Source organism: Bombina bombina, chromosome 3, assembly GCF_027579735.1.
Source record: "Bombina bombina isolate aBomBom1 chromosome 3, aBomBom1.pri, whole genome shotgun sequence".
Taxonomy (NCBI): Eukaryota; Metazoa; Chordata; class Amphibia; order Anura; family Bombinatoridae; genus Bombina; species Bombina bombina.
Genome location: NC_069501.1, coordinates 103,489,874 through 103,513,765, shown reverse-complemented (window position 1 = coordinate 103,513,765; position 23,892 = coordinate 103,489,874). Strand labels below are relative to the sequence as shown.

The 23,892-nt window shown below is 40.1% G+C and overlaps 1 protein-coding gene across 1 annotated transcript in view; it reads left to right on the top strand.

The window, feature by feature from the left end:
- Positions 1-23,892, top strand: part of DOP1B (DOP1 leucine zipper like protein B) — a 593,629-nt gene that overhangs the window by 443,059 nt on the left and 126,678 nt on the right. The window contains exons 23-24 of the mRNA XM_053705165.1: positions 7,711-7,766; positions 19,319-19,423. Of these exons, the coding sequence (XP_053561140.1) occupies positions 7,711-7,766; positions 19,319-19,423 (161 nt within the window). The remainder of the gene's footprint in view (positions 1-7,710; positions 7,767-19,318; positions 19,424-23,892) is intronic.

The following is a 23,892-nucleotide window of genomic DNA, read 5'->3' as shown; positions in this document are numbered from 1 at the left end:
CTAACTCCCATTAGTGTATTGCTGCTTCTTCAGCAAAGGATCCTAAGAGAATAAAGTAAATTAGATAATATAACTAAATTAGAAAGTTATTTAAAATTGTTTGCTCTGAATACTAAAAGAAAAATGTTACGTTTCATGTCGCTTTCACATTTTGCAATTTCTGTAATGAGTACCTAGGAATTTCCCTACTTTTTATATATGAGTGATAAAATGAACTTGTGTTGACGTTTGTGTTTATTATGCAGCTTTGTCAGTGTGCATAGAACTAAATGTCTGCAAATGGCTTTCTTATGCAGATCACAATCAAAGTGTCAGCTTCATGAGTAAAATGTTACCAGGTATCAGGAAGCTGACACATCAAGTGCATCATCTATTTTCTAATAATTATAACATTTAATTTGATATTTTCATTTTTATATTTTTAACAAGAGTAAGAGAAATGTAAGAAAAGAAATCTGCACAAATAAAACGTTATTGATCTTCTTTATGCTATAAGCTTACTTTTCCCATAAGGCATAAGGGCTCTAAATAAGGTTTAAAGAACCATAAGGATTGGAAATCTCATTTTGTCAGTGTATTTCTGTCTCATAAAATGATGCTGTGAATCAAATGTTCCTTAAAGGGACAGTCCACGTTTAAAAAGATAGATAATCCCTTTATTACCCATTCCCCAGTTTTTGCACAGAAAACATGGTTATATTAATATATTTCTGACAGCCCCCTGATCACATGACTTTATCTATTGACTTGCATTTAAAGGGACAGTAAACGTTCAGAATAATGTTATATAATTCTGCAACCAGTGCAGAATTATATAACATTATTTTCTTCTGTTAAGTGTGATCAGTCCACGGGTCATCATTACTTCTGGGATATTACTCCTCCCCAACAGGAAGTGCAAGAGGATTCACCCAGCAGAGTTGCATATAGCCCCTCCCCTCTACGTCACCCCCAGTCATTCTCTTGCACCCAACGACTAGATAGGATGTGTGAGAGGACTATGGTGATTTTATTTAGTTTATTTCTTCAATCAAAAGTTTGTTATTTTTTAATAGCACCGGAGTGTGTTATTCCTTCTCTGGTAGAGTTTGAAGAAGAATCTACCAGAGTTTTTACTATGATTTTAGCCGGAGTTGTTAAGATCATATTGCTGTTTCTCGGCCATCTGAGGAGAGGTAAACTTCAGATCAGGGGGCATTGGGCAGTTTATTCTGCAAAAAGGTATGTAGCAGTTTTTATTTTCTAACAATGGAATTGCTGAGAAAATCCTGCCATACCGACATTATATCATGTATGTATAATTTACATTTTAGTATTCTGGGGAATGGTACTTCACTGGAATTACACTGTGTATATAAGATTTTAGCCTAATAGAAATACAACAGGCTTTTTAATAATTCTTAATTATGTTAAACGTTTTTGCTGGAATGTAAAATCGTTTTCATTTTCTGAGGTACTGGGTGAATAAAATGTTTGGGCACTATTTTTCCACTTGGCAGTTGCTGGATCTAATTATGACAGTTTTTAATCTCTCTCACTGTTGTGTGTGAGGGGGTGGGACCTTTTTTGGCGCTTTTGCTACGCATCAAAAATTTCAGTCAAAAGCTCATTGTTTTTTCCTGCATGTTCCGGTTTATCTCTACAGAACCCAGGGATCTTCAAAGCTAATTTGAGGGAAGTAATCTAACAGAGCTGTAAGATTGTAGTTGACTGTGATAAAAAAAACGTTTATTCTTTAACTTTTTTATGCCTCAGGGTTAGTTATTTCTTGCTACTGGGTACAAGCCTTTACTAAGTTGCATTTTGTTTTACAAAGCTGATTGATTTCATCTGTTATATATATTCAGTGCTTTCAAGCACAGTTCGTTTTTTTCATTGTATTTTACTTGTATAGTATTTCCAAATTGCAAGTTTATTTGCTAGTTTGTTAAACATGTCTGATTCAGAAGATGAGACCTGTACTATTTGTACTAAAGCCAAGGTGGAGCCCAATAGAAATTTATGTACTAACTGTATTGATGCTACATTAAATAAAAGTCAATCTGTACAAATTGAACAAATTTCACCAAACAACGAGGGGAGAGTTATGCCGACTAACTCGCCTCACGTGACAGTACCTGCATCTCCCGCTCGGGACGTGCGCGATATGGCGACGCCAAGTACATCTGGGCGGCCATTACAAATAACATTACAAGATATGGCTACTGTTATGACTGAGGTTTTGGCTAAATTACCAGAACTAAGGGGCAAGCGTGATCACTCTGGAGTGAGAACAGAGTGCGCTGATAATGTTAGGGCCATGTCAGATACTGCGTCACAACTTGCAGAACATGAGGACGGAGAGCTTCATTCTGCGGCTGACGGTTCTGATCCAAACAGATTGGATTCAGATATTTCAAATTTTAAATTTAAGCTGGAAAACCTCCGTGTTTTACTAGGGGAGGTGTTAGCGGCCCTGAATGATTGTAACACAGTTGCAATACCCGAGAAAATGTGTAGGTTGGATAAATATTTTGCTGTACCAACAAGTACTGACGTTTTTCCTATACCTAAAAGACTAACTGAAATTATTACTAAGGAGTGGGATAGACCCGGTGTGCCGTTCTCACCCCCTCCAATATTTAGAAAGATGTTTCCAATAGACACCACCACACGGGATTTATGGCAAACGGTCCCTAAGGTGGAGGGAGCAGTTTCTACTTTAGCTAAACGTACCACTATCCCGGTAGAGGATAGCTGTGCCTTTTCAGATCCAATGGATAAAAAATTAGAGGGTTACCTTAAGAAAATGTTTGTTCAACAAGGTTTTATATTGCAACCCCTTGCATGCATTGCGCCGATCACGGCTGCAGCGGCATTCTGGATTGAGTCTCTAGAAGAGAATCTTGGTTCAGCTACGCTGGACGACATTTCAGACAGGCTTAGAGTACTTAAGCTATCTAATTCATTCATTTCGGAAGCCGTAGTACATTTAATTAAACTTACGGCTAAGAATTCCGGATTCGCCATTCAAGCGCGCAGAGCACTGTGGCTAAAATCCTGGTCAGCTGATGTAACTTCTAAGTCCAAATTACTTAATATACCTTTCAAGGGACAGACCTTATTTGGGCCTGGTTTGAAAGAAATTATCGCTGACATTACAGGAGGTAAGGGCCACGCCCTACCTCAAGACAAAGCCAAACCTAAGGCTAGACAGTCTAATTTTCGTTCCTTTCGGAATTTCAAAGCAGGAGCAGCATCATCTTCCACTACTCCAAAACAAGAAGGATCTGGTGCTCGCTACAGACAAGGCTGGAGACCTAACCAGTCCTGGAACAAGGGCAAGCAGGCCAGGAAGCCTGCAGCTGCCACTAAAACAGCATGAATTGAGGGCCCCCGATCCGGGATCGGATCTAGTGGGGGGCAGACTTTCTCTCTTCGCCCAGGCTTGGGCAAGAGATGTCCAGGATCCCTGGGCGCTAGAGATAATATCTCAGGGATACCTTCTGGACTTCAAACACTCTCCTCCAAGAGAGAGATTTCATCTGTCAAGGTTGTCGACAAACCAAACAAAGAAAGAAGCGTTTCTACGCTGCATACAAGAACTATTGTTAATGGGAGTAATCCATCCAGTTCCACGGTCGGAACAGGGACAAGGGTTTTACTCAAATCTGTTTGTGGTTCCCAAAAAAGAGGGAACTTTCAGACCAATACTGGATTTAAAGATCCTAAACAAATTCCTAAGAGTTCCATCATTCAAAATGGAGACTATCCGGACAATTTTACCCATGATCCAAGAAGGTCAGTACATGACCACAGTGGACTTAAAGGACGCTTACCTTCACATACCGATTCACAAAGATCATTACCGGTATCTAAGGTTTGCCTTTCTAGACAGGCATTACCAGTTTGTGGCTCTTCCATTCGGATTGGCTACAGCTCCAAGAATCTTCACAAAGGTTCTAGGTGCTCTTCTGGCGGTACTAAGACCGCGGGGAATTTCGGTAGCTCCTTACCTAGACGACATTCTGATACAAGCTTCAAGCTTTCAAACTGCCAAGTCTCATACAGAGTTAGTACTGGCATTTCTAAGGTCACATGGATGGAAGGTGAACGAAAAGAAAAGTTCACTCGTTCCACTTACAAGAGTTCCCTTCCTGGGGACTCTTATAGATTCTGTAGAAATGAAGATTTACCTGACAGAAGACAGGTTAACAAGACTTCAAAGTGCTTGCCGCACCCTTCATTCCATTCAACACCCATCGGTGGCTCAATGCATGGAGGTAATCGGCCTAATGGTAGCAGCAATGGACATAGTGCCATTTGCTCGCTTACACCTCAGACCACTGCAATTGTGCATGCTAAGTCAGTGGAATGGGGATTACTCAGACTTGTCCCCTTCTCTGAATCTGGATCAAGAGACCAGAAATTCTCTTCTATGGTGGCTTTCTCGGCCACATCTGTCCAGGGGGATGCCATTCAGCAGACCAGACTGGACAATTGTAACAACAGACGCCAGCCTTCTAGGTTGGGGTGCCGTCTGGAATTCTCTGAAGGCTCAGGGACAATGGAGTCAGGAGGAGAGTCTCCTGCCAATAAACATTCTGGAATTGAGAGCAGTTCTCAATGCCCTCCTGGCTTGGCCCCAGTTGACAACTCGGGGGTTCATCAGGTTTCAGTCGGACAACATCACGACTGTAGCTTACATCAACCATCAGGGAGGGACAAGGAGCTCCCTAGCAATGATGGAAGTATCAAAGATAATTCGCTGGGCAGAGTCTCACTCTTGCCACCTGTCAGCAATCCACATCCCGGGAGTGGAGAATTGGGAGGCGGATTTCTTAAGTCGTCAGACTTTTCATCCGGGGGAATGGGAACTTCATCCGGAGGTCTTTGCCCAAATACTTCGACGTTGGGGCAAGCCAGAGATAGATCTCATGGCGTCTCGACAGAACGCCAAGCTTCCTCGGTACGGGTCCAGATCCAGGGATCCAGGAGCAGTCCTAATAGATGCCCTGACGGCACCTTGGGACTTCAGGATGGCTTATGTGTTTCCACCCTTCCCGATGCTTCCTCGATTGATTGCCAGAATCAAACAGGAGAGAGCATCAGTGATTCTGATAGCACCTGCATGGCCACGCAGGACTTGGTATGCAGACCTGGTGGACATGTCATCCTGTCCACCTTGGTCTCTACCTCTGAAACAGGACCTCCTGATACAGGGTCCTTTCAAACATCAAAATCTAACTTCTCTGAAGCTGACTGCTTGGAAATTGAACGTTTGATTTTATCAAGACGTGGGTTTTCTGAGTCAGTTATTGACACCTTAATACAGGCCAGGAAGCCTGTTACCAGAAAGATTTACCATAAAATATGGCGTAAATACCTATATTGGTGTGAATCCAAAGGTTACTCTTGGAGTAAGGTTAGGATTCCTAGGATATTGTCTTTTCTACAAGAAGGTTTAGAAAAGGGTTTATCTGCTAGTTCATTAAAGGGACAGATCTCAGCTCTGTCTATTCTGTTACACAAACGTCTGTCAGAAGTGCCAGACGTTCAGGCTTTTTGTCAGGCTTTAGCGAGGATTAAGCCTGTGTTTAAGACTGTTGCTCCACCATGGAGTTTAAATCTTGTTCTTAACGTTTTACAGGGCGTTCCGTTTGAACCCCTCCATTCCATTGATATAAAGTTGTTATCTTGGAAAGTTCTATTTTTAATGGCTATTTCATCGGCTCGAAGAGTCTCTGAATTATCAGCCTTACATTGTGATTCTCCTTATTTGATTTTTCATTCGGATAAGGTAGTTCTGCGTACTAAACCTGGGTTCTTACCCAAGGTAGTCACTAACAGGAATATCAATCAGGAGATTGTTGTTCCATCTTTGTGTCCAAATCCTTCTTCAAAGAAGGAACGTCTTCTGCACAATCTGGATGTAGTTCGTGCCCTAAAATTTTACTTACAGGCAACTAAAGAATTTCGACAGACGTCTTCCCTGTTTGTCGTTTACTCTGGTCAGAGGAGAGGTCAAAAAGCTTCTGCTACCTCTCTCTCTTTTTGGCTTCGTAGCATAATACGTTTAGCCTATGAGACTGCTGGACAGCAACCTCCTGAAAGAATTACAGCTCATTCCACTAGAGCTGTGGCTTCCACTTGGGCCTTTAAGAATGAGGCCTCTGTTGAACAGATTTGCAAGGCTGCAATTTGGTCTTTGCTTCATACTTTTTCCAAATTTTACAAATTTGACACATTTGCTTCCTCGGAGGCTATTTTTGGGAGAAAGGTTCTTCAGGCAGTGGTTCCTTCTGTATAAAAGAGCCTGCCTATCCCTCCCGTCATCCGTGTACTTTTGCTTTGGTATTGGTATCCCAGAAGTAATGATGACCCGTGGACTGATCACACTTAACAGAAGAAAACATAATTTATGCTTACCTGATAAATTCCTTTCTTCTGTAGTGTGATTAGTCCACGGCCCGCCCTGTTTTTTAAGGCAGGTAATTATTTTTAAATTATACTCCAGTCACCACTACACCCTTGGTTCCTCCTTTCTCGTTGGTCCTTGGTCGAATGACTGGGGGTGACGTAGAGGGGAGGGGCTATATGCAACTCTGCTGGGTGAATCCTCTTGCACTTCCTGTTGGGGAGGAGTAATATCCCAGAAGTAATGATGACCCGTGGACTGATCACACTACAGAAGAAAGGAATTTATCAGGTAAGCATAAATTATGTTTTAGCAGTAAGTTCAAAAATTAAAAGTATTTGCAGATTTTGTAGTCTAAAGTTGGACTCCGCTGCAGGATCTACTGAGCAGGTCTTGGATATCCAAAGCGCTTTGGGGGCTTGCTGCCTAGTCACAGCACGCCCGGTCGCGCTATTGGACTAAATGTAGCTCGCTCCCGCTACTGGACCAGAGCGGCAGCGAGCTACATTTAGTCCAATAGCGCGACCGGGCGTGCTGTGACTAACCAGCAAGCCCGCAAAGCGCTTTGGATATCCCAAGACCCGCTCAGTAGATCCTGGAGTGGAGTCCAACTTTAGACTACAAAATCTGCAAATACTTTTAATTTTTTAACTTACTGCTAAAATAATGTTATATAAATCCGGACTGTGTGCAGAATTAATATTATTCTGAATGTTTACTATCCCTTTAAGCCAATTAGTGCTATGTTGTTAGAATCCACGGACTCAATGTTATCTATATGGCTTACATGAACAAGCACTCCCCTGTAGTGAAAAGCTAATACAAACCATGTGATCAAGTGGCTGTCTCTAGTGACTTAGAAACAGACATACATTTAGAGGCTTAAAGGTTAAAAAGTGTATTAATATAACCATTTTTTTGTTGGGGAATGGGTAATAAAGGCATTATCTATCTTTTTAAACAATAAAACAAATTGCATTGACTGTCCCTTTAAAGGGACATGAAACCAAACATTTTTCTTTTGTGATTCAGATAGAGCTTACATTTGTAGACAACTTTCAGTTCACTTCTATTGTCGATTTGCTTCATTCTCTTGGTATCATTTGTGAAGAAGCAGCAATGCACGACTGGGAGTTAGCTAAACACATCGGTAAGCCAGAAGTACATGGAAAGCCCAAATTTTTTATTCTGCACATTAAAAACTTAATTGTTTTCTTTATTCAATTCATTTGTTTGGATCTAGGGAGTATACAAAGTTTTATCACAAGATTGTTTTTTAAAAGCTTTGTTTTCTGTGTGTTTCTTTTATCTAGAAATCTTCACTGGTTGATATTCCGATGCTGCAGTTCAGTTATGCTTTTATTCAAAGGTAAAAATAGTTTTATGCAATTTTGTCTCATTGTAAATAAACGCTATAGAGCTCTCAGGAGAAGTTTGAAAAATGATAGCAGAAACCTTTTTTTTTTTTATTTCATAAAAATCATGAGGGGGGCTTAGGTGACAGAGGCAGATAATGTCCAGTGTAGGAGAATAGACAGGGTAAATATATAGCCCTCATGATTTTACCCCCCCCCCCTCCATGCACTCAGACCTCTGTAACACTTTCTGTCCTTTTTAGCCATTCTGTGTTTCAAGATATAATCTGTAAATTCCATTGAATTGGTCAGTATTGCTTCAGACTTGAAAAAGGAAGGAATACTTCTGAAAGCTTGTCAACTTAAATGTATAGTTAGTCCAATAAAAAAAAGATCATTGCTCGATGCAATACTCTTGTTATTTTGTTATCTAAATCACTGGACTAACACAGCTACTCCAATCAACAAGTGTATGTATATATAATCAATGTAAATATTTGCATAGGAAATTAGCACATATAGGCAAGATTCCCTGCTTGCTTTTTCCCAGAAATACCTCATATACAATGTTACCAATGCACAAGAGAATTCTGGGTAAGATATGCACATTGGATATGCAAATTCTCAATTTTTTTGCTTCAAAATACTGTTTTAACACAGCAATCCTTTTAACAGGATTATTGCAGCAAATCAGAAATCACTCACTAGACAGCCTGTTTCGTTCTTTTTGGAACTCATTAGTAGGAGATAGATTTCTGGTTGCTGCATTGGTAAAGCTACTTTCAAGGTTAAACCAAAATTCTTTAAAATTATGGGGGGAGATATAAAACTGAAATTAAAATCCTCCATGTCTCAAAATGTAATCAATGTAAATATTTGCATTTGAAATTAGCACATCTAGGCACGATTCCCCGCTTGCCTAGAAGGAATCTTGCCTAGATGTGCTAATTTCCTATGCAAATATTTACAATGATTTAATTTTGAGACATTTTAATTTCTGTTTTTTATCTCCCCCCATAATTTTAATGAATTTTGGTGTAACCTTGAAAGTAGCTTTACCAATGCAACAACCAGAAATCTATCTCCTACGGATGAGTTACAAAAAGAACGAATGATTTCTGGTTTGCTGCAATAATCCTGTTTAAAGGATCACTGTGTTAAAACAGTATTTTGAAGCAAAAAAACTGAGAATTTGCATATCTTACCCAGAATTCTCTTGTGCATTGGTAACATAGTATATGAGGTATTTCTGGGAAAAAGCAAGCGGGGAATCTTGCCTAGATGTGCTAATTTCCTATGCAAATATTTACATTGATTTAATTTTGAGACATGGAGGATTTTAATTTCAGTTTTTTTTAATCTCCCCCCATAATTTTAATGAATTTATGTGTGTGTGTGTGTGTGTGTGTGTGTGTGTGTATATATATATATATATATATATATATATATATATGTGTTTGTGTGCAAAATTTGGTTTAGCACACCTTACAAAAAGTTTATATACACATCTTTTGGGAGTGCTGCCAATATGACCCAGTAATTACACAAACAAAAAGGTATTGGCGCACATCCATTTTCAAAAGCACAACATATTTTTTGAACTTCTGCAAAAAATTGCCTGCAAACAACATTAAGGAACAAGTATGCTTTTTAAATAAAATTGGAATCTTATTCACACAATATGGCCATATTTTGCTTAGTCAGTCACCACTTACAAGGTGCCCCAAAATAGACTGGTCCTAACACTACAGTCCTTTGCCTCAGAGGGCTGACTCATTCCTACTTTTACTCTTCAGAATAGAATGAGACTCCCTGGCTTAATATTCACAACTCTATTACACTGTCATGAGTACACCTGAGCTTGGGTGGGGTGCTTTAACCAGTGGGGGATGGTCAGTCTCCCTGATTATGTTTTATTACAAATGCAAAATTTGGTTAGCACACTTTACAAAACGTTTATATACAAATCTTCGGGAGTGCTGCCAATATGACCCAGTAATTACACACAAAAAAAGGTATTGGTGTACATCCATTTTCAAAAGCACAACAAACCACACCCAAGCTCAGGTGTGCTCATGACAGTGTAATAGAGTTGTGAATATTAACGTGAATGTAAATTTTGATGCTAAAGTGCCCGGTTTTTAAAACTTTGATTAAAAACAGGGACACTTTAATTCATCAATATTTTCATTTCACTCCTGTTGTGAAAATAAACTTACTTTTTAATCTTCACAGCAGCTCCAGCTTCCTCCACCTGTTTCAAAGCCTATTCCTGGGTCTAAAATGAGGTATCTGGCTTCCTCCAATCACAGCAGTGAATCAGACACTGAATCCCCCGGGGGGGAATCTGTGATTGGAGGATGACCTATCAATCATTTCTGACATCAGAAATGGCTTGTGAGACCTTAGGAAGCAGCAGCTGCTGTGAAGTTTAAAAGGTAAGTTTTTTGTCACAACAGGAGTGAAATGTAAATTTTGATGAATTAAAGTGCCCCTGTTTTTAATCAAAGTTTTAAAAACCGGGCACTTAAACATCAAAATTTACATTCACTTTAAGCCAAGGAGTCTCATTCTATTATGAAGAGTAAAAGCAGGAATGATTAAGCCCTCTGTGGCAAAAGGACTGTAGTGTTAGGACCAGTCTAAATTGGGCCACCTTGTAAGTGGTGACTGGCTAAGCAAAATATGGCCATATTGTGTGACTAAGATCCCAATTTTTTTTTTTTAAATATTTATTTATGCGTGCCAAAAGAAAAATAAAGTTAAAGCATATTCTAAAACAAAGAAACAAAAAGACGCCACGCAGGGCGCCATACATTATGTTATTATGCATGTGAAAAAGAAACAATATATGGCATCTTAATAACATAATATATTGTCTATTTCAACTTGAGACTTCACATAAAGATTAAAGCGTATTACAACATAGGAACGCCTCGCTGGGCGTTGTAGTTATCTTCCACATTGGAAGGAACCTCCTAAAATAAAATAATAAACAAAGATAATATGTCTGTTCCATCTATTGCAGATTTAGAAGTACATAAAAAATTGAGTATGGAGATATTACGCTTATATAATCGCAGCACTTTACATATATACAAACAGGGTGTGAAAAAGAAGAAGGGACAAAAAAAAAAAAAGGGGGAAAGAACCCCCAAAGAAAAAGTAATTCCCCTCTCTCGGACTTTGCTTTAGACCTGAGGAAGAGAGGAAAACTCTCGAAAGCTTGTCTTTTAAATATTATGTTAGTCCAATAAAAAAGGTATCACTGCATACTGCAATACTTTGTTTTTTGAGCATCTATGTACTGGACTTACACGGCTACTCCAATCTTCACTACTATATATATATATATATATATATATATATATATATATACTATTTGGTTTGTTGTTTTGTTATATGTTGTTATTTTGTTGCAAATTGAGCAGTTCAGGAATACACCTTCCTGGTCTCCTTTGCTGTGACCAATTATGGACAGATATACATGAGCATGTGCTCTGATCTAACCAATCACCCTGTAGAATTTTGCAGTTTAAGGTAAGGGTCACTATGTATGTTGTAATTTTGTTTTATTTTACCTTAGACAGTTTTTGCACACACTTTAGTGTGTAAAGGTTCTGCCACACCTACATTAACTTTATAGAACCTGTGATTTTAAATTGATAGAAAAATCAAGACGCAATAAAATACTTTTCTTTTTGAAGAATATGTATTAGGGCTGCCTAAAACTGTTGTACAAAAAGCTTAAATTACACTACATCATCCTCAAAAAAGAATAGTTGGCGCAACAGTGGCGTATTTAGGTTTTGTGCTTCCCTAGGCACTCAAAATTCTGAATATTGCTGAGAAGTCTCACCTAAGTAACAGCAGAAGCTATGGTCTGCAACTCTGCAAGGCCATGTGAACCTAATCAGCAGGAGGAGGGGGGGGGTCTTATCTGGTCAGATCTAGGAGGTGGGGATCTTATCTGGTTAGACCAGGAGCAGGAAAGGCAGGCACAGGCAGCGTAACGTTTACAGCAACTTTATTTTACTGCACTGACCTCCCCTGTTACCTCTCTTCTGTGTGTAGTGTGTTAGCTGACATGATGTAAATACTACACATCAGGGAAAGGCAAGGCAAGGGGGGGGATCCCAGAAAGCCAACTTGCTAATGACTGAGGAGGGAGCTCAGGGCACCAGCAAGACACAGTGAGAACAATGGGGCATTGCGGGTATAGAACATGAAACCGGAACTAATGCTAACACACTGCTGTGAGTCACTGAGGTGCTGTGTGCTGGAAAAGCAGGGCACCAAGTTCAAAACTAGCCGGTAACTAATTTTGTACTGATGTTTTCTTTCTAAAGCAAAAGCCTACTTACCTTAAAGCTGTGAACTCAGACTCTGTCCCTCTGCAATCCTCTCATTCACAAGCTACAGACTGAGATGCAAGTGAAAAAGCTCCCGCTCCTGACACTAACTCTCGCCTCTCACGCTAAATAACTACTCCAGCTCTTTCCCCCCGACTGCCACCATTTAAACATAAAAAAAGAATTTCCATATAAAAAAACAAACAATGCATCTAATGTTAGTCTGTGCGAGTGCGCCCTTTTAAAAAGCATGTGCGCTCTCCTAGTTCCCCTATGAACAGTATGCATATAATTAGCTGGGTCTGCCACCCCCACAAATATGCCGCCCTAGGCATCTACCTTATTTGCCTAGGCCATGGTACGCCCCTGAGGAGCAGTCACAAAGAGGTTTCCATAGATCCACAACTATGTGGGGGGTAGAAATTGGTTATTTTTCGGGAAACCCATATTGCAGTTCTTATACTATGTAAAATAATGTGACAGTCTGAAAGTATTCATATGTAGCTCCATTTATATATTTCCTTATCTCCATATACAAAGTGAATACCTCTGCATGTGTAGCTTATATGTATTAAATCATTAAACTCTTTGTCTTGCTGACCCTCCTTCCTCTGTAACCTGTGGCCCCTGAAACCTGTCCAGAAGTGCACAAACCCACCCAGACTGCTTGGCTCATTTCCAGACCACACCAACTGCAGATTGCTTGACTGGTTTCTGAATTTGCCATAATCTGCCCCCCGACTCACCTCTTAATCCCAAATCGGGAGTTCTATATAGCCAAAGTGCTCAGAGGGTCACAGACATAGGTTTTGGGTTTTGTGAATCTCCCTGCTAACACACAGATTAAAGGGACATTAAACCCAAAAAATTTCTTTCATGATTCAGACAGAGAATACAATTTCTCCAACATAGGTGTGTCCGGTCCACGGCGTCATCCTTACTTGTGGGATATTCTCTTCCCCAACAGGAAATGGCAAAGAGCCCAGCAAAGCTGGTCACATGATCCCTCCTAGGCTCCGCCTACCCCAGTCATTCTCTTTGCCGTTGTACAGGCAACATCTCCACGGAGATGGCTTAGAGTTTTTTAGTGTTTAACTGTAGTTTTTATTATTCAATCAAGAGTTTGTTATTTTAAAATAGTGCTGGTATGTACTATTTACTCTGAAACAGAAAAGAGATGAAGATTTCTGTTTGTAAGAGGAAAATGATTTTAGCAACCGTTACTAAAATCGATGGCTGTTCCACACAGGACTGTTGAGAGGAATTAACTTCAGTTGAGGGAACAGTGAGCAGAATTTTACTGCTTGAGGTATGACACATTCTAACAAGACGATGTAATGCTGGAAGCTGTCATTTTCCCTATGGGATCCGGTAAGCCATTTTTATTACAGACAATAAATAAGGGCTTCACAAGGGCTTTTTAAGACTGTAGACATTTTCTGGGCTAAATCGATTCATATAATAAACATATTTAGCCTTGAGGAATCATTTTAATCTGGGTATTTTGTAAAATAATGTCGGCAGGCACTGTTTGGGACACCTTATTCTCTAGGGGCTTTCCCTTATCATAGGCAGAGTCTCATTTTCGCGCCGGTATTGCGCACTTGTTTTTGAGAAGCATGACATGCAGTCGCATGTGTTAGGAGCTCTGATACATAGAAAAGACTTTCTGAAGGCGTCATTTGGTATCGTATTCCCCTTTGGGCTTGGTTGGGTCTCAGCAAAGCAGATACCAGGGACTGTAAAGGGGTTAAAGATAAAAACGGCTCCGGTTCCGTTATTTTAAGGGTTAAAGCTTCCAAATTTGGTGTGCAATACTTTTAAGGCTTTAAGACACTGTGGTGAAAATTTGGTGAATTTTGAACAATTCCTTCATACTTTTTCGCAATTGCAGTAATAAAGTGTGTTCAGTTTAAAATTTAAAGTGACAGTAACGGTTTTATTTTAAAACGTTTTTTGTACTTTGTTATCAAGTTTATGCCTGTTTATCATGTCTGAACTACCAGATAGACTGTGTTCTGAATGTGGGGAAGCCAAGGTTCCTTCTCATTTAAATAGATGTGATTTATGTGACACAAAATTTAGAGAAAATGATGCCCAAGATGATTCCTCAAGTGAGGGGAGTAAGCATGGTACTGCATCATCCCCTCCTTCGTCTACACCAGTCTTGCCCACTCAGGAGGCCCCTAGTACATCTAGCGCGCCAATACTCCTTACTATGCAACAATTAACGGCTGTAATGGATAATTCTATCAAAAACATTTTAGCCAAAATGCCCACTTATCAGCGTAAGCACGACTGCTCTGTTTTAGATAATACTGAAGAGCATGAGGACGCTGATGATATTGTTTCTGAAGGGCCCCTACACCAGTCTGAGGGGGCCAGGGAGGTTTTGTCTGAGGGAGAAATTTCAGATTCAGGGAAAATTTCTCAACAAGCTGAACCTGATGTGATTACATTTAAATTTAAGTTGGAACATCTCCGCGCTCTGCTTAAGGAGGTGTTATCCACTCTGGATGATTGTGAGAATTTGATCATCCCAGAGAAACTATGTAAAATGGACAAGTTCCTAGAGGTCCCGGGGCCCCCAGAAGCTTTTCCTATACCCAAGCGGGTGGCGGACATTGTAAATAAAGAATGGGAAAGGCCCGGTATACCTTTCGTCCCTCCCCCCATATTTAAAAAATTGTTTCCTATGGTCGACCCCAGAAAGGACTTATGGCAGACAGTCCCCAAGGTCGAGGGGGCGGTTTCTACTTTAAACAAACGCACCACTATACCCATAGAAGATAGTTGTGCTTTCAAAGATCCTATGGATAAAAAATTAGAAGGTTTGCTTAAAAAGATGTTTGTTCAGCAAGGTTACCTTCTACAACCAATTTCATGCATTGTCCCTGTCACTACAGCCGCGTGTTTCTGGTTCGATGAGCTAGAAAAGGCGATCACTAGTGATTCTCCTCCTTATGAGGAGATTATGGACAGAATCCGTGCTCTCAAATTGGCTAATTCTTTCACCCTAGACGCCACTTTGCAATTGGCTAGGTTAGCGGCGAAAAATTCTGGGTTTGCTATTGTGGCGCGCAGAGCGCTTTGGTTGAAATCTTGGTCAGCGGATGCGTCTTCCAAGAACAAATTGCTTAACATTCCTTTCAAGGGGAAAACGCTGTTTGGCCCTGACTTGAAAGAGATTATCTCTGATATCACTGGGGGCAAGGGCCACGCCCTTCCTCAGGATAGGTCTTTCAAGGCCAAAAATAAACCTAATTTTCGTCCCTTTCGTAGAAACGGACCAGCCCCAAGTGCTACGTCCTCTAAGCAAGAGGGTAATACTTCTCAAGCCAAGCCAGCCTGGAGACCAATGCAAGGCTGGAACAAGGGAAAGCAGGCCAAGAAACCTGCCACTGCTACCAAGACAGCATGAACTGTTGGCCCCCGATCCGGGACCGGATCTGGTGGGGGGCAGACTCTCTCTCTTCGCTCAGGCTTGGGCAAGAGATGTTCTGGATCCTTGGGCACTAGAAATAGTCTCCCAAGGTTATCTTCTGGAATTCAAAGGGCTTCCCCCAAGGGGGAGGTTCCACAGGTCTCAATTGTCTTCAGACCACATAAAAAAACAGGCATTCTTACATTGTGTAGAAGACCTGTTAAAAATGGGAGTGATTCATCCTGTTCCATTAGGGGAACAAGGGATGGGGTTCTACTCCAATCTGTTCGTAGTTCCCAAAAAAGAGGGAACGTTCAGACCAATCTTAGATCTCAAGATCCTAAACAAGTTTCTCAAGGTTCCATCGTTCAAAATGGAAACCATTCGAACAATTCTTCCTTCCATCCAGGAAGGTCAATTCATGACCACGGTGGATTTAAAGGATGCGTATCTACATATTCCTATCCACAAGGAACATCATCGGTTCCTAAGGTTCGCATTCCTGGACAAGCATTACCAGTTCGTGGCACTTCCTTTCGGATTAGCCACTGCTCCAAGGATTTTCACAAAGGTACTAGGGTCCCTTCTAGCGGTGCTAAGACCAAGGGGCATTGCAGTAGTACCTTACTTGGACGACATTCTGATTCAAGCGTCGTCCCTTCCTCAAGCAAAGGCTCACACGGACATAGTCCTGGCCTTTCTCAGATCTCACGGATGGAAAGTGAACGTAGAAAAGAGTTCTCTATCTCCGTCAACAAGGGTTCCCTTCTTGGGAACAATAATAGACTCCTTAGAAATGAGGATTTTTCTGACAGAGGCCAGAAAAACAAAACTTCTAAACTCTTGTCAAATACTTCATTCCGTTCCTCTTCCTTCCATAGCGCAGTGCATGGAAGTAATAGGTTTGATGGTAGCGGCAATGGACATAGTTCCTTTTGCGCGCATTCATCTAAGACCATTACAACTGTGCATGCTCAGTCAGTGGAATGGGGACTATACAGACTTGTCTCCGACGATACAAGTAAATCAGAGGACCAGAGATTCACTCCGTTGGTGGCTGTCCCTGGACAACCTGTCACAAGGGATGAACTTCCGCAGGCCAGAGTGGGTCATTGTCACGACCGACGCCAGTCTGATGGGCTGGGGCGCGGTCTGGGGACCCCTGAAAGCTCAGGGTCTTTGGTCTCGGGAAGAATCTCTTCTACCGATAAATATTCTGGAACTGAGAGCGATACTCAATGCTCTCAAGGCTTGGCCTCAGCTAGCGAAGGCCAAGTTCATACGGTTTCAATCAGACAACATGACGACTGTTGCGTACATCAACCATCAGGGGGGAACAAGGAGTTCCCTGGCGATGGAAGAAGTGACCAAAATCATTCAATGGGCGGAGACTCACTCCTGCCACCTGTCTGCAATCCACATCCCAGGAGTGGAAAATTGGGAAGCGGATTTTCTGAGTCGTCAGACATTACATCCGGGGGAGTGGGAACTCCATCCGGAAATCTTTGCCCAAATTACTCAACTGTGGGGCATTCCAGACATGGATCTGATGGCCTCTCGTCAGAACTTCAAGGTTCCTTGCTACGGGTCCAGATCCAGGGATCCCAAGGCGACTCTAGTAGATGCACTAGTAGCACCTTGGACCTTCAAACTAGCTTATGTATTCCCGCCGTTTCCTCTCATCCCCAGGCTGGTAGCCAGGATCAATCAGGAGAGGGCATCGGTGATCTTGATAGCTCCTGCGTGGCCACGCAGGACTTGGTATGCAGATCTGGTGAATATGTCATCGGCTCCACCATGGAAGCTACCTTTGAGACGAGACCTTCTTGTTCAAGGTCCGTTCGAACATCCGAATCTGGTCTCACTCCAACTGACTGCTTGGAGATTGAACGCTTGATCTTATCAAAGCGAGGGTTCTCAGATTCTGTTATTGATACTCTTGTTCAGGCCAGAAAGCCTGTAACCAGAAAAATTTACCACAAAATATGGAAAAAATATATCTGTTGGTGTGAATCTAAAGGATTCCCTTGGGACAAGGTAAAAATTCCTAAGATTCTATCCTTTCTTCAAGAAGGATTGGAGAAAGGATTATCTGCAAGTTCCTTGAAGGGACAGATTTCTGCCTTGTCTGTGTTACTTCACAAAAAGTTGGCAGCTGTGCCAGATGTTCAAGCCTTTGTTCAGGCTCTGGTTAGAATCAAGCCTGTTTACAAACCTTTGACTCCTCCTTGGAGTCTCAACTTAGTTCTTTCAGTTCTTCAGGGGGTTCCGTTTGAACCCTTACATTCCGTTGATATTAAGTTATTATCTTGGAAAGTTCTGTTTTTGGTTGCAATTTCTTCTGCTAGAAGAGTTTCAGAATTATCTGCTCTGCAGTGTTCTCCTCCTTATCTGGTGTTCCATGCAGATAAGGTGGTTTTACGTACTAAACCTTGTTTTCTTCCGAAAGTTGTTTCTAACAAAAACATTAACCAGGAGATAGTCGTGCCTTCTTTGTGTCCGAATCCAGTTTCAAAGAAGGAACGTTTGTTGCACAATTTGGATGTTGTTCGCGCTCTAAAATTCTATTTAGATGCTACAAAGGATTTTAGACAAACATCTTCCTTGTTTGTTGTTTACTCTGGTAAAAGGAGAGGTCAAAAAGCAACTTCTACCTCTCTCTCTTTTTGGATTAAAAGCATCATCAGATTGGCTTATGAGACTGCCGGACGGCAGCCTCCTGAAAGAATCACAGCTCATTCCACTAGGGCTGTGGCTTCCACATGGGCCTTCAAGAACGAGGCTTCTGTCGATCAGATATGTCGGGCAGCGACTTGGTCTTCACTGCACACTTTTACCAAATTTTACAAGTTTGATACTTTTGCTTCTTCTGAGGCTATTTTTGGGAGAAAGGTTTTGCAAGCCGTGGTGCCTTGCATTTAGGTGACCTGATTTGCTCCCTCCCTTCATCCGTGTCCTAAAGCTTTGGTATTGGTTCCCACAAGTAAGGATGACGCCGTGGACCGGACACACCTATGTTGGAGAAAACAGAATTTATGTTTACCTGATAAATTACTTTCTCCAACGGTGTGTCCGGTCCACGGCCCGCCCTGGTTTTTTAATCAGGTCTGATAATTTATTTTCTTTAACTACAGTCACCACGGTATCATATGGTTTCTCCTATGCAAATATTCCTCCTTTACGTCGGTCGAATGACTGGGGTAGGCGGAGCCTAGGAGGGATCATGTGACCAGCTTTGCTGGGCTCTTTGCCATTTCCTGTTGGGGAAGAGAATATCCCACAAGTAAGGATGACGCCGTGGACCGGACACACCGTTGGAGAAAGTAATTTATCAGGTAAACATAAATTCTGTTTTTAAACAAAATTCCAATTTACTTCTATTATCAAATTTGCTTCAATATTTAGATATCCTTTGTTAAAGAAATAGCAATGCACATGGGTGAGCCAATCACATGAGGCAAATATGTGCAGCCACCAATCAGAAGCTACTGAGCCTATCTAGATATTCTTTTCAGGAAGGAATATCAAGAGAATGAAGCAAATAAGATAACAGAAGTATATTAGAAAGTTGTTTAAAATTGTATTGTCTATCTGATTCATGAAATAGAATAAATAGATCAGGTTTATTAAATTTAATTCCTCAGATGATGAGTTGCACATTTGTCTGCATTGCATAACTACCTAAATCAGAGCTGCACAAGGGAACATTTGTAAAATGTGTGATCTTAACAATAGAGCATTTTATAGCACATGCACAGCCACGTAACCTGATGTATGCTTTTATCAACAGACTTTCAGCCAATGACATGCAAGAAAACTATCAGCCATTGCTGGTTTTGCTAAAAGAATCTGTACAGTTAAACCTGGCGCCCCCTGGCTTTTTTCTGCTATTAAGGTAAGTTTTTTTTTTTTTCTCAAGGGGTTAACTCTAGTCCCAATCCCTCATGACAGCTATAACATTTTTAGATTGAGTTATTGTAATTTATGTTACTTACTATGGCTGGTAATTTAACAGAGGTGTCCTTAGGTTTCCTAGGAGGGAACACACTGAGTTCTGTTAACATCACCTAACAGAACTGTATCCATACAAGATTTACAACTGAAATGAACACCTTGACCATCGGCAGTAACCTGCTTAGGGATAGAGAAGCTGTGGGATTTCCTACTAATGCAAATCATTTATTTGTTTTATGTTGGCATTAGGAGGCCTTATTTACTTTGTTTTATACTTTTTTCCTTCTTCTCAGGATCAACATTTAGGGCCCATATCCCATGGTTCCTCCTTACTTTTTCATACAATCATTTTATTCTTTTCCCAAAATTATCTGATCTTTAGGAAAAAATAATATATTGTGACAAATGACACCCCTTCATCTACTGTACCTCTCCCATCTCCCTTATCAGTCATGATGCCCTTGTATGGGTGCTTATTCTATTTGCTATAATGCAAGGTGTGTATTTATCATGCACGTATTAGAAGTACTACGCGGGTGCTCATTGTTTTTTGATTACAGTTTGGTTTTTTTCTGCTGAGAGTTTAGCCCAACCTGCTGCAAAACATTTGATGTATGTTCCTGTAAATACGCTGCACATTACTGAGTCTTTTAAATGCAGAGAAAGGAGAGAAGCGCAGACGAGATTCAAGTGTAGAATACAGACTTTTATTAACAATGCACACGCTATTGAAGCAACTCACAAGATAGACTATTTAAAACCGCACGTCACAAGCGATTAAAAATACACTGGTGTTCAAAGTTGAGACTCAACCCCTGATTTCTCAGTCACAAGCGGTTCCGTGTGAAGTATACTGATGTGAAGACTCCCGTAGTGAAAATCCAAACGGAGACCTCAGGTATTCTCTTTGCCATACACAAATCTATGTTCAGCTGCTCCTCTTATAACGGTAGTTCCACAAAGCCCAAATGAAGATCGATGACAACATTTAATACAAAGAACGGCCACATAATTATCCCATAGACACCAGTGTATTTTTAATCGCTTGTGACGTGCTGTTTTAAATCGTCTATCTTGTGAGTTGCTTCAATAACGTGTGCATTGTTATTAAGTCTGTATTCTACACTTGAATTTTGTCTGCACTTCTCTCCTTTCTCTGCATGTATAGATCTTCATTTGGGCTTTGTGGAACTACGCCTTATAAGAGGAGCATCTGGACATTTTAGATTTGTGTAGTGGGTATTAGACTATATCCTCTGTTGAACTTTCTTTTTTTAATTATATACCATTCATTGTATACACTTGAACTGAGGATTTATTACTTGCGTCTCCCCCTAAGATTATTTGCAAATTTGTTTTTGCATTACTGTATTTATTTGAATCATATATAAATTGTATTTCATACAGTGCTACTTAGTGTATTCTGTTATACACAATTTATTTATTACTGAGTCTTGCCGCCCAAGAAAATAAAAGATAGGTTAGTTTATGACCCCTATGTCCTCTGCACTATAAAGTTTAATCTTCTATTATTAAGTTTTTTTAGCTTTTGTTACTTCTCCATTGCTTAGAAGTTCTGCTTGTTAGTGCAATTTTTATGTTTAACTCATAAGCCTTTTGTATTTTTTTAAATTCTGCCTCCTAGTATGGAGGTAATATTCTTGTTTTTCCAAGGCTTTTTCCATTCCTGTTGATTATTATGCTTTGTGGCCATTAAACTAACTATTTTTATAAAACTTTCCAGGGAAAAGGACTGCTTTAGGTATTAGGTTTCTTTATTGGCATTTAGGAAGACATTGTCAAATTGAATGTTGGAGATTATTTGATTAAGGCTTTTCTTTTATGTCCACTTTATTATTTATCATGATTGGAGCTATCCTACTTGGTTTTTCTTCTGTCTCTTTGATGCTCTGTGTGAATACCTAGTTAGGCCAAGATACACCATTGCTTTTTCTTCAGGGACTGTATGGATTGACAGGCTAAACCTGCTTTGGTTATATTTAAATATTTTTCAACATCTTTATATTGAAAGGCACAATGTTCAGCTCATACATTTATATATAGTGCATACCTAACTTAGCCAGTTATAAATGCTTAGGCAAAGGCAACAGTATGGAGTTTTCCCCAAACATACTCATAAGACTATATGCATACTAGTATGTAAATGTGACTTTTAATTTGTAGAAACTGATTCAATGATAAATCTGTTGTTAATTTTTGTTATTTTTGGAGAACATTATTCTGACTTTAGTTTCAGATGCATAGTGTACCATATATGTGCTAAATAAACAAATAAAAGAAGCTATGCATTTAACTAACTCTTAGATTGTAAATTCTCTAGTGAGTGGGTCCCTGTAGTCCACGTCTGCATTCCCTGTGTAGAACTATGGAATCTGTTGGAGCATTACAAAAGAATCTTAAATTTTTTTTTCCATGTAAGATGCCATAAATGTTTATGAAACAAATCTGCAGTACTACAGAATCACATTTGTATTCCTTATCAGTGGCTTTTTGATATAAAAGTGAGCACATTTTACATTCTTAGCCATTACATCACTTTAGTGTATGAAGCATAATCAATTATCTGCAGCTCGATTTAAAAATAAAGCCCACAACATCAGTATTTCTTTCATGTAATTAGCAAGAGTCCATGAGCTAGTGACGTATGGGATATACATTCCTACCAGGAGGGGCAAAGTTTCCCAAACCTCAAAATGCCTATAAATACACCCCTCACCACACCCACAAATCAGTTTTACAAACTTTGCCTCCTATGGAGGTGGTGAAGTAAGTTTGTGCTAGATTCTACATTGATATGCGCTCCGCAGCAGGTTGGAGCCCGGTTTTCCTCTCAGCGTGCAGTGAATGTCAGAGGGATGTGAGGAGAGTATTGCCTATTTGAATTCAATGATCTCCTTCTACGGGGTCTATTTCATAGGTTCTCTGTTATCGGTCGTAGAGATTCATCTCTTACCTCCCTTTTCAGATCGACGATATACTCTTATATATATAACATTACCTCTGCTGATTTTCGTTTCAGTACTGGTTTGGCTTTCTACAAACATGTAGATGAGTGTCCTGGGGTAAGTAAGTCTTATTTTCTGTGACACTCTAAAGCTATGGTTGGGCACTTTTTTATAAAGTTCTAAATATATGTATTCAAACATTTATTTGCCTTGACTCAGGATGTTCAACATTCCTTTTTTTCAGACAGTCAGTTTCATATTTGGGATAATGCATTTGAATCAATCATTTTTTCTTACCTTAAAAAATTTGACTTTTTCCCTGTGGGCTGTTAGGCTCGCGGGGGCTGAAAATGCTTCATTTTATTGCGTCATTCTTGGCGCGGACTTTTTTGGCGCAAAAAATCTTTTCTGTTTCCGGCGTCATACGTGTCGCCGGAAGTTGCGTCATTTTTTGACGCTCTTTTGCGCCAAAAATGTCGGCGTTCCGGATGTGGCGTCATTTTTGGCGCCAAAAGCATTTAGGCGCCAAATAATGTGGGCGTCTTATTTGGCGCTAAAAAAATATGGGCGTCGCTTTTGTCTCCACATTATTTAAGTCTCATTTTTCATTGCTTCTGGTTGCTAGAAGCTTGTTCTTTGGCATTTTTTTCCCATTCCTGAAACTGTCATTTAAGGAATTTGATCAATTTTGCTTTATATGTTGTTTTTTCTCTTACATATTGCAAGATGTCTCACGTTGCATCTGAGTCAGAAGATACTTCAGGAAAATCGCTGCCTGGTGCTGGAACTACCAAAGCTAAGTGTATCTGCTGTAAACTTTTGGTAGCTATTCCTCCAGCTGTTGTTTGTATTAAATGTCATGACAAACTTGTTAATGCAGAACATATTTCCTTTAGTAAAGTACCATTACCTGTTGCAGTTCCATCAACATCTAATGTTCAGAATGTTCCTGATAACATAAGAGATTTTGTTTCTGAATCTATTAAGAAGGCTATGTCTCTTATTCCTCCTTCTAGTAAACATAAAAAGTCTTTAAAAACTTCTCTTAATCCAGATGAATTTTTAAATGAACATCATCATTCTGATTCTAATGATTCTTCTGGTTCAGAGGATTCTGCCTCAGAGGTTGATGCTGATAAATCTTCATATTTATTTAAAATGGAATTTATTCGTTCTTTACTTAAAGAAGTCCTAATTGCATTAGAAATTGAGGATTCTGGTCCTCTTGATACTAAATCTAAACGTTTAGACAAGGTCTTTAAATCTCCTGTCGTTATTCCAGAAGTTTTTCCTGTTCCTGGTGCTATTTCTGAAGTAATTTCCAAGGAATGGAACAATTTGGGTAATTCATTTACTCCTTCTAAACGTTTTAAGCAATTATATCCTGTGCCGTCCGACAGATTAGAGTTTTGGGACAAAATCCCTAAAGTTGATGGGGCTATCT